General features: G+C 44.3%; 1 protein-coding gene and 1 long non-coding RNA gene across 2 annotated transcripts in view; one reads left to right on the forward strand and one right to left on the reverse strand.

Annotated features, from left to right (window-relative positions):
- The first annotated feature begins 225 nt into the window (after positions 1-225).
- LOC142988102 (uncharacterized) lies at positions 226-513 on the forward strand. Its single transcript, XR_012960562.1, has 2 exons — positions 226-401; positions 470-513. It is a non-coding gene; the product is annotated as an uncharacterized LOC142988102 (long non-coding RNA).
- Positions 375-13,536, reverse strand: part of LOC142988099 (alpha-2-macroglobulin-like) — a 15,209-nt gene continuing 2,047 nt past the window's right edge. The window contains exons 6-36 of the mRNA XM_076137124.1: positions 12,370-12,535; positions 12,193-12,277; positions 11,519-11,669; positions 11,314-11,428; positions 11,113-11,222; positions 10,863-11,027; positions 10,038-10,262; positions 9,627-9,690; positions 8,881-9,026; positions 8,547-8,696; positions 8,124-8,270; positions 7,939-8,029; positions 7,674-7,836; positions 7,183-7,408; positions 6,808-6,934; positions 6,164-6,285; positions 6,021-6,072; positions 5,848-5,931; positions 5,344-5,520; positions 5,024-5,099; positions 4,546-4,702; positions 4,070-4,147; positions 3,702-3,864; positions 3,431-3,618; positions 2,879-3,091; positions 2,329-2,456; positions 2,164-2,254; positions 2,010-2,078; positions 1,819-1,924; positions 1,010-1,051; positions 375-524 (exon numbers count right to left, since the gene is read on the reverse strand). Coding sequence (XP_075993239.1) covers positions 520-524; positions 1,010-1,051; positions 1,819-1,924; positions 2,010-2,078; positions 2,164-2,254; positions 2,329-2,456; positions 2,879-3,091; positions 3,431-3,618; positions 3,702-3,864; positions 4,070-4,147; positions 4,546-4,702; positions 5,024-5,099; positions 5,344-5,520; positions 5,848-5,931; positions 6,021-6,072; positions 6,164-6,285; positions 6,808-6,934; positions 7,183-7,408; positions 7,674-7,836; positions 7,939-8,029; positions 8,124-8,270; positions 8,547-8,696; positions 8,881-9,026; positions 9,627-9,690; positions 10,038-10,262; positions 10,863-11,027; positions 11,113-11,222; positions 11,314-11,428; positions 11,519-11,669; positions 12,193-12,277; positions 12,370-12,535 — 3,882 coding nt within the window. The 3' untranslated portion in view covers positions 375-519. The remainder of the gene's footprint in view (positions 525-1,009; positions 1,052-1,818; positions 1,925-2,009; positions 2,079-2,163; positions 2,255-2,328; positions 2,457-2,878; positions 3,092-3,430; positions 3,619-3,701; positions 3,865-4,069; positions 4,148-4,545; positions 4,703-5,023; positions 5,100-5,343; positions 5,521-5,847; positions 5,932-6,020; positions 6,073-6,163; positions 6,286-6,807; positions 6,935-7,182; positions 7,409-7,673; positions 7,837-7,938; positions 8,030-8,123; positions 8,271-8,546; positions 8,697-8,880; positions 9,027-9,626; positions 9,691-10,037; positions 10,263-10,862; positions 11,028-11,112; positions 11,223-11,313; positions 11,429-11,518; positions 11,670-12,192; positions 12,278-12,369; positions 12,536-13,536) is intronic.

Genomic DNA, 13,536 nt, shown 5'->3' on the forward strand with positions numbered 1-13,536 from the left:
CATTCTCTGGTTGACATCTAAGTGGGTTCAGTCTGAACAAATCTACTCAGACATATGAGAATATGATGGGTTCAGATTCAGAACATTGGTGTCACGTGTGTCAGGTGTCACGTGTGTCAGGTGTCACATGTGTCAGGTTGAGGGTCAGGTGTCAGTGGTCGTGCACACAGTAAAAGTGATTGAAGATTTATGTGGGAACAACAAATAAGGACAAAGAGGTTTCAGTTCAAATCAGTTTATAATTTCCAGATTCACAGAACAGCAGCTTGTGTGTGAAGACTTCAGCAAGCAGGGTGTCAATCATTCTGTACTGCTAACATAAACAGTAAAATGCACAATACAATGGAGAGCCAAAGACACTGTGTGTGTGTGTGTGTGTGTGTGTGTGTGTGTGTGTGTGTGTGTGTGTGTGTGTGTGTGTGTGTGTGTGTGTGTGCGTGTGTGTGTGTGTGTGTGTGTGTGTGTTCAGGTCTGATTGAATGTAGCTGGATGAGTGACAGGCTCACTGGGCTTTAGGCTTCAGTCTGCAATGGAAATACAAAATGTCAATCATTCACTCATAAGACCTCATGATCATAGTAAGTAACTTCATTTAAACACGTGAGTCTGGTTCAGTTTAAGGTCACACGTGTCTCTACATGTATATACACACACACACACACACACACACACAGCTGGGATCAAAACAACATCAATACATTTCATTCAAACTGACTTCAGTGATTAGCATCCATCATTCCTTATTTAATATGAACTATATTTATTAGAATATAATGATGATGATGATGATACTTGTGTTCTTCCTCTTAAGACTTATATACTATAGGGTGTTTGTAGTTGTTGTGTTGTTGTCCTGTGTGTTCTTACCTCTTGCACAGGGAAAGATGTATTCAGTCTCTGACTCATCACCTGAGAGGAAGAGAGAGAGAGAGAGAGAGAGAGAGAGAGAGAGAGAGAGAGAGAGAGAGAGAGAGAGAGAGGAGAGAGAGAGAGTCCTGTGTGTTCTTACCTCTAGCACAGGGAAAGATGTATTCAGTCTCTGACTCATCACCTGAGAGGAAGAGAGAGAGAGAGAGAGAGAGAGAGAGAGAGAGAGAGAGAGAGAGAGAGAGAGAGAAAGAGAGAGAGAGCGTCAGTCTACCACTGAACAATTAGGATGAGGGTTTCTGAAGAATAACGTTTATCTTGCTTCAAGTTGTTCCTTTATAAATTCTGATTCTACTTCACTTCAGTCACTGCTGATGGTTTTTGAAGAGAACAGCTGATTTGCAGTAAACAGATCAGTAACTTGACTTTACTGTAGACGCCTGTGTGTACAGCCCAATATCTCTGTCACAGCGTGTCTCATCGCTCTCTGCTGTCTAAGCAGTCAGGACCCGGACACTCTGAGCTGTTAAAGACATTCATATAAGGTTTGTGTTGACATTTTGCTATTGTGGATGAAGTGGATGTCATGGCATCTGCTGTCGTTTGGTCGGGAGACCAAAGTCAAGTCAAACAGTTTGTATACTCAAACAGAATTTCAGCATACACTGAATGAAAAGAAATGAGCTTGGAGGGTAGATGTGTGGAGCTGGGGCCTTCCTGCAGACATCTCTATGACTCTGAGGACCTGAGACCTGAGACCTGAGACCTGAGACCTTAACTGTACTGGGTAAAGTTACACTTTCATGCAATAAAGTAAACACATAAAAATACACATGGGCTTGTTTTGTAAAGGCAATGGACAAAGTACCAACTATTAAAGGTCTGTGCTCCTATGTGGTCTTTGGTCCCTGTACTCAGATGTGTGTGTAGAGTGGAGAGTGTGTGTTTTACTTGGCTGGTAGTAGTCGTAGATCTTGACCACGGCTGACTTCAGCTTTTGCACTGGGACCTCCTGCATGAGCTCTAGGCTGTGGTTGATGGCCATGCCAGTGGGTAACTGTGCAGAAACACAGAGGACACGATCAGAGACACACATGGACAGCAGCATCATCGTCATGCTCCCCTACTGGAATTCTTCTCACCTCCTGTATGTACATGAGAATATGGTCTTCCTTCTCTTCAACCCGATCCACCAGCAGAGCGCCTCTGAGCTGTGAGGTGATGATGATACTGGGTTATACCTTCATCATCACATCAGACTTTACCATTAAGCTGAAGGTTTCTGCAGTTACTCACTTTCCTCAAAGATTCTGGGACGGGGACGAATCCAGAGAGCAGTTTGATATCCAGAATCACCATGTTTGTAGTCTCCTCCTTACCCTCATATCTGTCAAGAGAACATACACACATCACATACACAACCTCACACCTGTGTGTGCTGTGACGTGGGTCAGTACTCACAGAGACTGGAGTCGCAGAGTGACTTTAGGTCTCACAGAGTCGGTGCTGTTGCAGTCGGCCGCTGGTTTCACCGTCACACTGAGAGTCGTCTTCTCAGCAGGAGTCGGGATGTTATAGCGCAGAGAAATCTAGCAAACAGAACAAACATTTGACTTTTACTATGTTTCTAAGTCCTATGGTTTGTAATGTAAGTAGGCAATAGTGAAAAGATCATAATCTGATTAAGCTGTCCAAGTCATTTCAGTATACATGCATCTTTGTGTGTACTTCTTATTTTAAAGTAAAAATGTATATTGTAGATTTTGACTTATGTCATTTTAAATGACTTTGATCTTTGATTCAGTTGTATTTGATGATAGAGTTAAGTGTCAGGGTCAGGTTTATCTCTGTTACTGTTATTAAACCCTGGAGCAGAAAGTCCTCAGACCAGCTGACAAAAGGTTGAGACAGAGAAACACCAAAGCCACTAAACCCAGAGGGATTACTGCCACCTACTGGCTGGATACATGTATGAGCACAGAGGAGAGGCAGTACCACAGCGTCCACTCACCTGCATTGAAGCACACGTGTTGCCCTTCACCTCCATGTTGTACTTTCCTGTTGTTTCCTTCAGCATCTCCTCCTGGTAGAGCAGTTTGTTCCCCTGGTTTACCTCAAAGGTCAGCTGCTCACTGGGAGACTGGACTGTGACGGTGCTGGAACCATCTGGACTGAACACCAGAGTGGAGTAAAGGGCCAGAGCCTGAAGAGCCACCACTGTGTCCTAAAACACACACACACACACACACACACACACAAGCCAGTTTTGAAGTCTTTAAGCCAATTTGTATGCAAGTTGGAACAACAACAATAACAATAAGTTTTCCGTCCATGCACTCAGCAGTGTTTACGTGTGTTTGTGTGTTTACGTGTGTTTATGTGTGGTTACATGTGTTCACGTGTTTTTACGTGTGTTTATGTGTGTATATGTGTGTTTACGTGTGTTCACGTGTGTTTATGTGTGTATTTGTGTGTTTACGTGTTTCATGGTTCCCTCGAGAATTTGTGCTCAAGTATTTGGCCAAGATGTCCTCCGCCCCACATGGAGGCTTGTGGGTCGTACCTGTGTGGAGGAGAAGCCTCCATAATAGTTCTGCTGGTTGGACAGCCACCTGACGATGCCCCCGCCGTAGCCCAGGTCTTCAGCTGTAGGGGAGGCGCCCAGTTTGGCCAACAGCACATAAGAGCTGATCTCCACAGACAGAGAGGCGGATGTTTCTGAGGCAGTTTGAGTCCAGTGGAGGAAACCCCCTGAAACAGGAACCAACAACAACAATGAGAGCTGAACTAAGAGAGAGCAGAACAATTCAAAGTTATTGAAGGTAATGGGTCACCTTGTTGAATGGAAACCTTTTCTAAGCGCCCCAGAAGTTCAGCACGGGCCGGCATGTCTCCTGCCAGGGTGAAGACGTACGCCAGCAGAGCCGTAGTGTAGGTGTTAGTAAGGTTACTCAGGGACTCCTTCAGGCAGGACAAGCTGTGCTTCACCACATCATCCTAAAGGAAAACACACAGATTTGATCAAAGAGTTACAGTAAAAAAACATTACAGACTACAAAAGAATCCAAAACCCTGCAGGCCAAGCAGGCGGAATGAAGTCCTGCAAAAAAGCTACAACATTTCTAACCTCTGACCTTACGGCATGTTGTTGTGTAGGTGGGAGTGCAGCATTTGTACTTTAAAGAGTAAAGACCATACTTACATTTACTGCTGATGAATTAATCTCCAGGAAAGCAGCAGTGATGTAAGCAGAGAGAGTGACTTCATCAGACACGCCCCCCTGAGGAACAGGAAGCAGTACACTGATCTTTAAATCTTTAAACATCCATCCAGCCTTCATGTGGCTGTGGGGATAAACATGCCTCTTCATGCTAAAACAAGACAGATCATGGATTAACTTCTAAACGTTTGGCTCTTAGTCTTAGTCCCAACATTGTCTCAGCAGGTGCTGTCAGAGGAAACCTGGCTCTCCACTGCATGCACTACTCACAGCCTGATCCCCATTGATTCATGATTCATTAAACCGACCTACTTGGTGGCCCCAGGAATCCTTTTCCTCGCTCGCCAGACAAACAAAAATCACAAAAACAAAGACAGTTCTTCCTCCCAGAGCTGTGAGGAAGACTGCATGGACCCTCCCAGGCTTTTGGTATTAGCCATGACAACATTTCATGATACCTTCATTCTGTTGTTGAAGAGCTTCCCTGACTGTTCAAAACAGCCATTTGGTTGTTGTTTCCCCTCCAGCCAAGTCTTTGTCTCTTCAATGTTTGATGGGTCGATGTAGACGAAAGACTGAGCTTTGACAAAGGACCTCAAGACAAAAGCCGTGAGCCTGAGGACAGATTACACAATGTGAGACAGTCAGTGAAGAAATGAAAAGGACATTAAAAACAACTTCATGTCTGCACACCGTCACCATAGTAGAATTTAGTTAAAGCTCAAGCTGGTTGATCACAGATCAATGTGTGATCTGTGATCAACCAGCTTGAGCGAGTGAACAAAAGCTATCAAAGACCCAGATGACCAGAAACCTGCATGGACGCAGACATCAGTGTGTCTCCGTGTGTGTGTGTGTGTGTGTGTGTGTGTGTGTGTGTGTGTGTGTGTGTGTGTGTGTGTGTGTGTGTGTGTGTGTGTGTGGTGATTCTCTCACCATGTGTTGCCGTCTCCTGTACCAAATGTGCTGTAAGCACCGTTGCTGTGTTTGTAGTTCAGCTGCCTCTGGTAGCCTGTGTGACAAGAAACACAAGGATCACTTCACATTGGGAGAAGCATCCAGAGGACAAAGTATCACAGCCATTACAACAGCAACTATTATGACTGTGACTAATTCTGCTACTGCTGCTTCTGCTGCACACAGCTGATCTCACTGTCAAACACAGAGATGTTCCATCAAAGTGAACTTTGACCAGTCATGATCTATGATTCAGGGCTGAATCCCTTGATTGACACATAACGCTCACTGAGTCTCACCACTGGTCAGGAAGTTGAAAGCCTTTTTCTTGATGGCTGTGCTCAGCTGCTGTGTGTGTTTCAGGTATTGCAGGATGTAGATGTTGGGGGCCAGCAGAGCCATGTTCTGCTCCCCACATCCGTATGGCATCCTCAGCAATCCATCCAGGTTCTTCAGGGCCCGGCCCAGGATGTCACCTATGGAGAAACACACAGGGTAAGCACCTAAGCCAGGCTGGGGTGTGTTATTCATGCACACACACCTGCTGCAATGTGTGTAAGGTGTGAAGAGTATGAGGGAAATACAAACATGAAGGTTCTTAACTTTTACTACTCTAAGTGTCAAACTGGGTTAAAGTTGACACAAACATGTCTCCTGCTGGGGTGAGTGTGAGGGAAAGTGTAAGTAAAGTGTGTTGCATGAAGGAGTAATCATAAAACAACAAGAAAAGCAGAACCAAAATGGTAAAATAGCTACTTTAGCTCCCTGCTTCACAAGATATTCTTTCATCTTTAAAACTTTACCAAGGACCGACACAGACGCAACAGCAGATCCAAGGATCACGTTCTCAGGGAGCTGGACCTCTACTTCCTCTGACAAAGCCCCTCCTGGGTTCAGCAAAAACAGGTGGAGGTCAGTGCAATGATAATCATGTAATGAGGGTCATGGCTCGCTGATTACTAGAGCACAGACTGACCTTTAGGACAGAGCAGCAGGTTATAGGCCTTTGTCACCTCAGTTCCTTCAGCCTGAGAGGTAGAAACACATTCATTTCATTTAATAATCAAAAGCAAACAGGATGGTAGTTGTGTCCTAACCTTCCTGTATGAAGTTACCTACCTTCACTATGAGCGGGCGTGTGACCTTGTCAATTTGACCTCTTTCTGGCACACTCACTATCTCATTGTCACACGAAGCATGAGAAGCCACAGCCTCAGCGCTCACAGACACGTCCACAGCACCTGAAACACATCAACAACCATCTGAAACACACCAACAACCATCTGAAACACATCAACAACCAGCTGAAACACATCAACAACCAGCTGAAACACATCAACAACCATCTGAAACACATCAACAACCAGCTGAAACACATCAACAACCAGCTGAAACACATCAACAACCATCTGAAACACATCAACAACCAGCTGAAACACATCAACAACCAGCCGAAACACATCAACAACCATCTGAAACACATCAACAACCAGCTGAAACACATCAACAACTAGCTGAAACAAGTCAACAACCAGCTGAAACACAGAGAGAAAGAGCGAGCAGCCTAAAGGCACTGAAGGTGATGAGGAGAACACAATAGACTTTGTGTATAAGGAGCTGCTAAGCCCTTCAGATGCTTTCCTCCAGTCTGAAAATGACACAATGTTGAGTAATATGAGGAGGAACAAACACACACACACTCACAGCTACACTGAAAGTGCTTCTGATGTTCCCATACTCTTAATAATCTGACATCATCTCACCTAAGCTGGTGGGGCTCATGGTCCAGCTGAGAGTTTTGCGTTCATTGGCACACAGACAGGATGTGTACAGGTCCCCAGACAGGGGGGTCAGGGTGTAATCAAGGGAGGGGGCAGCAGTCACCGTCACCTGTGCAACAAACACACACACACACATGCACAATGATATATAACTACTTATAGAAAATAATGGCAATTCATTACTAAACATGTATCCTGCAAAAGCACAATCTAAGGGTTCAACTGAATACTTCAGGAAGGAGAAGAATGTTTGAATATAAATATAAATATAAAACTACATTATTACACAATGACACTATGTCTTTGTTGCAGTTGGGACTTGACTTGTTTGATTATGAATGCAAACACATTGATCACCATGATGCAGCTGGACATGTAGTTGAAGACGGTTGCTTTCAGTTCAAACTGCTCCCCCCGGACGATGGAGTATGGCAGGGTGAGCTGGAGGAAGAAGTGCTGGAACACTTTGAGCTCTTTTCGAGGAGCCAAGCCGAAACCTTGAGGGGACAAGCAGAAAGCCTCCGTCTCCCAGGTGGTGATGGTGTCTGGGACCTTGAGAGCCACATCCTTCACTCCAGTGGCACTGATTCACACAGAGGCACACACAGTTGTTCAAGAAAAACAACATAGGTCAATAAGTTTACCGCATTTTTGTGCTTCTCTCATGACTTTCACTTCCATTGCAACTTCAATGAACTAAACAGAGTTTCTTGTTCCAAAGCTGCAGCATACAGAGCACGGAGCATTTCAAAGTCATAGACATGAACATTTATGCAGGTTTTTCTCCCCTAAACACCCAAAGATGTGTAAGCTTTAAAAAAACATCAATTAGAGAGAAAGGAGCTCACCCAACTTCCACCAGGTCCCATATCCATGTCTCAGGGAAGAAAGTGCGGACTGTCATCATTGGTGGAAGAGCGTTGGGTGGTGCGCCAGGTGCAGCAGCCATACCAAGACGCGCCATGGAATGTACTTGAGGTTCAGACATGTATTTCACTCCAAATCTATGATCTGAAGCAGCCGGACATCAGTGACACAATGAAGCTTTCTCATTTTCTGTTCCAAACATATTCAGCTTGGTTGACTTCATAAAGGTATAGAAAGAGGTCTCACGGTAGCGGCTGTAGTGATATTCTCTTCCCCTGAATTTCACACATGAAGGGACTCTGATGAATAAATTTGTTGCGATCTTCAGCCCCACATTCTAGACAAACCAACAACATATGATGATGTCACTGCCGAGTGGGAGCCATATTCACTGTCAGCTAATAATTTAGGAATTTGTCCATTAAAAGTACCTGGAAAACTGTAAAAGCATCGTCTTTGTCTCCGTGTCCAGGGTACGGCATGATGTACCTTCTTGTCCTCACAGGCAAGCATGATACAGGATCTTCAGCCTCATATGGAATAAAGGTGTGTTTTGTGACGGGCAACAGATTGAATACCTGCAGAGAAACATCATCATTAAGAATCATTGAGTGTGGCCTTTGTGTTTTGAAAAGTAAAGAGAGAGAGAGACAGAGAGAGAGAGAGAGAGAGAGAGAGAGAGAGAGAGAGAGAGAGAGAGAGAGAGAGAGAGAGAGAGAGAGAGAGAAATAGTCTGGTGGCCAGTGACACTCACTGTGGCCGTACATGGCTAGTTTAGCTTATATTCAGTATTCCTCTAATTGGGCAGAAGAGAAACTCAAAGTAAATAATGGGTGCGTTCTGTGCTAAGTCACCTTGTCTGCATCCAGAGTTTGGCCAGGCGCCTTGATGAGGACGCTTTTGTCCACAGCACTCACACCACACAGAGAATTTGGGTGGGCCGTCACCTTCAGGGTGTTTTCCTCTCCAGGCATGGCTGAGGATGGAGAGAAGTCCACAGAGACCTGACACACACACGCACGCACGCACGCACGCACGCACGCACGCACGCACGCACACGCACACGCACACGCACACGCACACACACACACACACACACACACACACAAACTCGCTCATATCTGTTTTCTGGGTGTAAGTCTGAATGTTCAAGCCGCTCCCTGTATCACCCCGCAGTCTCACACTGACCTTGTGACTGAAGCATTTCTCTGTGGAGAAGTCGGCACTGTGGGCAATCACAGTGTGACTGGGGAGGACTGCATAAGCCACAACCTGGAACTCTGGTGCCAGATCTGGAGTCACGATAAGCTTGAAGGAGACCTCACCCTCCGTCACTGAAACAAAACCAATATTATGGTCAAAGCTCTAATAAGCAGTCACAAAGGCACTATTTAAAGTATTGACCTACAATGGGATGAATACTGTGTAACTTAGCCTTGGTTAATCCATAGGTTTGTGTCACACACTATATAATGATATTGTGCACATTTATTGCAATGCTGGTGACGGACAGAACCGAGCCCCTTGGACACTACAGCAGAAAGAAGGTCTGTCCAACATGTCCACTGATAGATCCGCTGTGAGCCCTCTGCTCTCCAGCCTGTGTGTCTGACTGCAGGATTGGCGTTAGGAGTGGTAGTCGAGTCTCCAGCATCCTCAGCTGCCAACAATCACATAATCTGCCGTTCTCCTCTTAACCCCGGCCCAAACTCCCAGAATTGTAAATTGGTCCTGTCCCTTTCAGCACTGCTGCTGCTGCTACCTGCTTGTTCAGTCTATTCAGAAAGTTGGTCACACACACTAGCAGCTAGCCGTGCCACACCTGTAGAGCCCAAGTGTAATATTGAGACATTGAAAGTTGCTGTATTGGTTATAAATGAATGATTTTGGTGGCCAAATATTTTATTGCAAGTTTGAAAGAAGCGGCCACCCACCTGGTTCACCATCCACTTGAACTGTTTCATGTCCCTGCATTACAACGGCCCCTCTGGATAAGAGCTGAAGAATTTAAGAAACAGAAGCAAAATATAGGTCAGATCACTACGGAACCTTATTAACAGCATATTCATCTCTGTCTCTGCTCAGCCTGGAGTCATTGGTACATGTTTAGGAGGATATCTGCACTTATAAGTATTCATACTTATAAACACAATTGTTCTACCTTTGCCCCAATATACCTAAAATTAACTTTTACTTCATCACTTTTTGCAACTGTAGCTTGTCACTTAGCTTATAGATCTTAATTGAAACCTGTGTTTCCTCATAGAAGATAGACAGGTCGTCCAAATTCAGAGACAGGGAAAGAGCACAGCTCCCAAATCAAGATGAGAGATCCCAGAACTCACCAGGTACATCAGAGGCACGGGGCCCTCAACCTCTCCAACCACAGTGAACTTGATGGAGACAGTCTCTTCTCCCCCACAGGGAAGTGCTTTGTCCTTCTGGTTGACCACCAGCTGGCTGGCTGTTTTCACATCAGGGGAAGGAGGTTGTGCTAAGGACATCTGGTGAGTCGCAGTCTCAACGTATGGCTCTCTATATGTGTGGTCCAAGCTTTGTGAGAGGCTCGCCTGGATCGTAGAGAAGAAGAGAAGAGACACGGGAACAGAGGAAACGTGTCAATAAGAGCAAGTCATCATTCTCTATAAACTTCTGCTCCTGGTACCTTTCAGCCTTTACCTCGGCACACAACGACCAGTCAGTTCAGCCAGTGTATGTTATCATTACACTGTGTTCCTTTGGCCTCACATGTGTTAGGAATCATTGCATTTCATTTAGGGTTAGGGTTAGGAAGCCTGTTCAGTTGATTAGCCAGTTTATTTAAATTGTTGAGTTTTGATGTGGTCTCACAAACATTCAGCTGCTTCACTTTTCCACCATCACTCAGTCTCACACACTCCATTAGCTTTGACAGCAGAAGAAGCAGAATACAGTGTAGCTGATCGTTAAGGTGCATCTGCAGGAGACATCAGAGCGCTAACTAATGTAAGGGAGGCAACGATTGAGAGTCAACCACAGTATACATTACTTACCCGTAAGATTCAATTCCCTATTGAAGCTAAACAGACTAAACAGAGAGTGCTTAGTTTGTTGGAATCTCTCTGTGACGGCAAAGACATGGACTGAAAATGGATGATGCAGACATCATTTTGGCAATGTGCTTTCCTTACCCCGAGGCGGATGGTCTTGTGATCAGCTGTATCTAAGGAGAAGGAAGCGACGCCTTCGCAATCTGTGGTAAGGTTCTGCAGGACACGTGCGTTCCACCTTTCACCCTCCATCAGGTAGACTAAGGTGTTGGCTATGGGTGTATCGTTGTAATGAAATGCATTAACCTGATGGAAGCACAAATTGGTGTGAAACCCACATGGCTACAGCAGTACTTTGTGACAAAGACTGTAATCTACATTTTGTACTTACTCTTCCTGTCACGTTTGATCCTTCCTGATAAACCGTTGGGATGTCAACAAAGGAAAGCTTTCCAACAACATAGGAGATGGATATTGTCTTAAATTGCCCGTGTATTGTACCTGTATGATAGAACATCATGTTATATCTTATTATCTTATATTGAATCTTACCGTCTATCTAAATCAATATGAACCAAAGTCAAAGACTTGCCTGTGCCGTCCTCTTCCACCTTGGCTGCGAAGTGCAGTGTATCCTGCAGGAGCTTTTGGCCTTTTGTGAAGGCAGACATCTGAAAGGTAAATGTGGCACAGCCCTTCATGTCCGCCTACAAAGAAAATAAAACAAACTGTTAATTTGCACATACAAAAATGAGAGTGTATTTTCATGAGTGAGAACACATCTGTATCATCTGTACCGGCTTGGTCTCTTTGTGACACGGAGCAGTGAACTCAGGAACGCCCTCTGGGTGCTCAGGGGTCCATATTAGGGGAATTCCAATGTGATCTCTCAGAGGTCGGCAGGCATTCACCTCCACACTGCCTGGTACAGGCTGTCCATATGTATATCTAATTACATCAAAACATACATGATAGGTTATTACATTGTAGACCGTGTTCATCTGCATCACACTGTCATGTGACCTGATGTGATCCTCCCACTGTGGCAGGCAGATCTCTAACATAAGTCCAGTATTTGATTCACTGCTTCATTCTGCTGTGGTGAATGACTGTATACAATCATGTTAACTGCTAGTGCAGCTGTGGGACACTTTATCCATTCAAATCGTGATGGAAGGTTGTATTATTGATTTTCTGCATTGTGTTTTCTATGAGAAACCAGGAGTCGTCTCAAACTATGGACTGAAACCATCTGATCTGAGTTGAAGAAAGTCACAAGATTTTGTCTGACTTCTTTGTCGTCAGACATTTTAGAATGTCAGTCCTGAACTCTGGACCATGACAACATGACGACAGCTGCAGACAGACAGGAGCACGACACCGGTCTGCCCTTTAGCACAGCAACAAGTCATCAGGCAGCACATGGAAAAGGTCTGCAGGTTAACATTGTGGGAAAAGTTCCTTGACTTACTTTGCACACACTTCAACTTCGATGTCATCTTGTGCAATGCTTATTTCATCCTTGGCAGTTATTTTTACATCAAATTTAGGGAGGACTGGGGATAAAGAATTGTTGTTATTATACTTTAATCATTACAGACGGCAGAAGAATCCTCAATATGCAGATATGTATGCAGATACAACTTACCGTATTTCTCAACCTTAAAGCTGTGATATATTTTCCTTTCACCAATGGACACGATGACTTGGTACGTTCCTTCAGGTGCTTCAGAGTTCAATGAGTAAGAACGCTGAAATATCTTAGAGTTGGATGTGATGTTCACCCACTGTCCAATCCTGTTTCTGTTCACATCCTGTCAAACAGAGCAACGGTCCTCATTCATGTCTCAACAGTGAAGGCCACAGAGCAGTGAAGGCCACAGAGCAGCAGTGAAGGCCACAGAGCAGCAGTGAAGGCCACAGAGCAGCAGTGAAGGCCACAGAGCTGATACTCATTGATATGACTTTCTGGATGATAGCGTGTTTAACCCAAACATGCATGTTTCAGATGAGGCTTCTCTCATTTTACCATCACAAATCTGTGGTTGGTCTCATTAGTAATCAGCAGGATTTATCTGGTTACCACGGTAACACTGAGGAAACCCTGAGAAATGTGGCCTATATGAAATCAATCCTATGAATTTACTCTTTAAATCTCATTATGTAATAACTGGGATGAAAAAAATACTATTTTAACTCAAATGTAATGGAAGGGTTAAGACAAAAATGAGAACTCAACTAAATTTGGACTCAGAATAAAACATTGTGATGTGACAAAAATCTGATTTCATTTCCTTTTAATGAGCGACTAAGACTAAAACTGGAACAGGATTCTGTGTTACAATTAACTTTGTAAGAATGTCACAAGTTACTTAGGAGTGTTTAGCTGTACAGAATTCAACATTAATACAGATATATATTTACAGATATATGTTTTTTGAATTTCTTCTTCTACTGCCAGATCAGACTAACTGGTTCAGCTGGATCCTTCTGAGTCATCGTGTGTTTTGCCAAATTATCATCAGTCATCATCTGATGACCTGCAGGCTAAAGTGGGAGCTTCAGTGTTCACACAGAAAAGGCTGCTGTATTATGCTTCAGCCTCAACATTGAGACAACACAAGACACTAAATAAGGAGTGAACATGTGTCCCCTCAGTGTGAATGAAGGGGCACGTGTCCCCTCAGTGTGCCCGGGCAGGATTCTGACTAATGATTGCAGATGTAACTGATATTATTTTGAGTGATTTTACCAAAGAGGCCCCATTGTTGGGTGGACAGAAATGAAAACCTTCGCCTTTTCTTTGATAACGTTT

The sequence above is a fragment of the Genypterus blacodes genome, unplaced genomic scaffold (genome assembly GCF_046128005.1).
Source record: "Genypterus blacodes isolate CSIRO-AG114 ecotype Tasmania unplaced genomic scaffold, CSIRO-AGI_Gbla_v1 ptg000293l_1, whole genome shotgun sequence".
Classification (NCBI taxonomy): domain Eukaryota; kingdom Metazoa; phylum Chordata; class Actinopteri; order Ophidiiformes; family Ophidiidae; genus Genypterus; species Genypterus blacodes.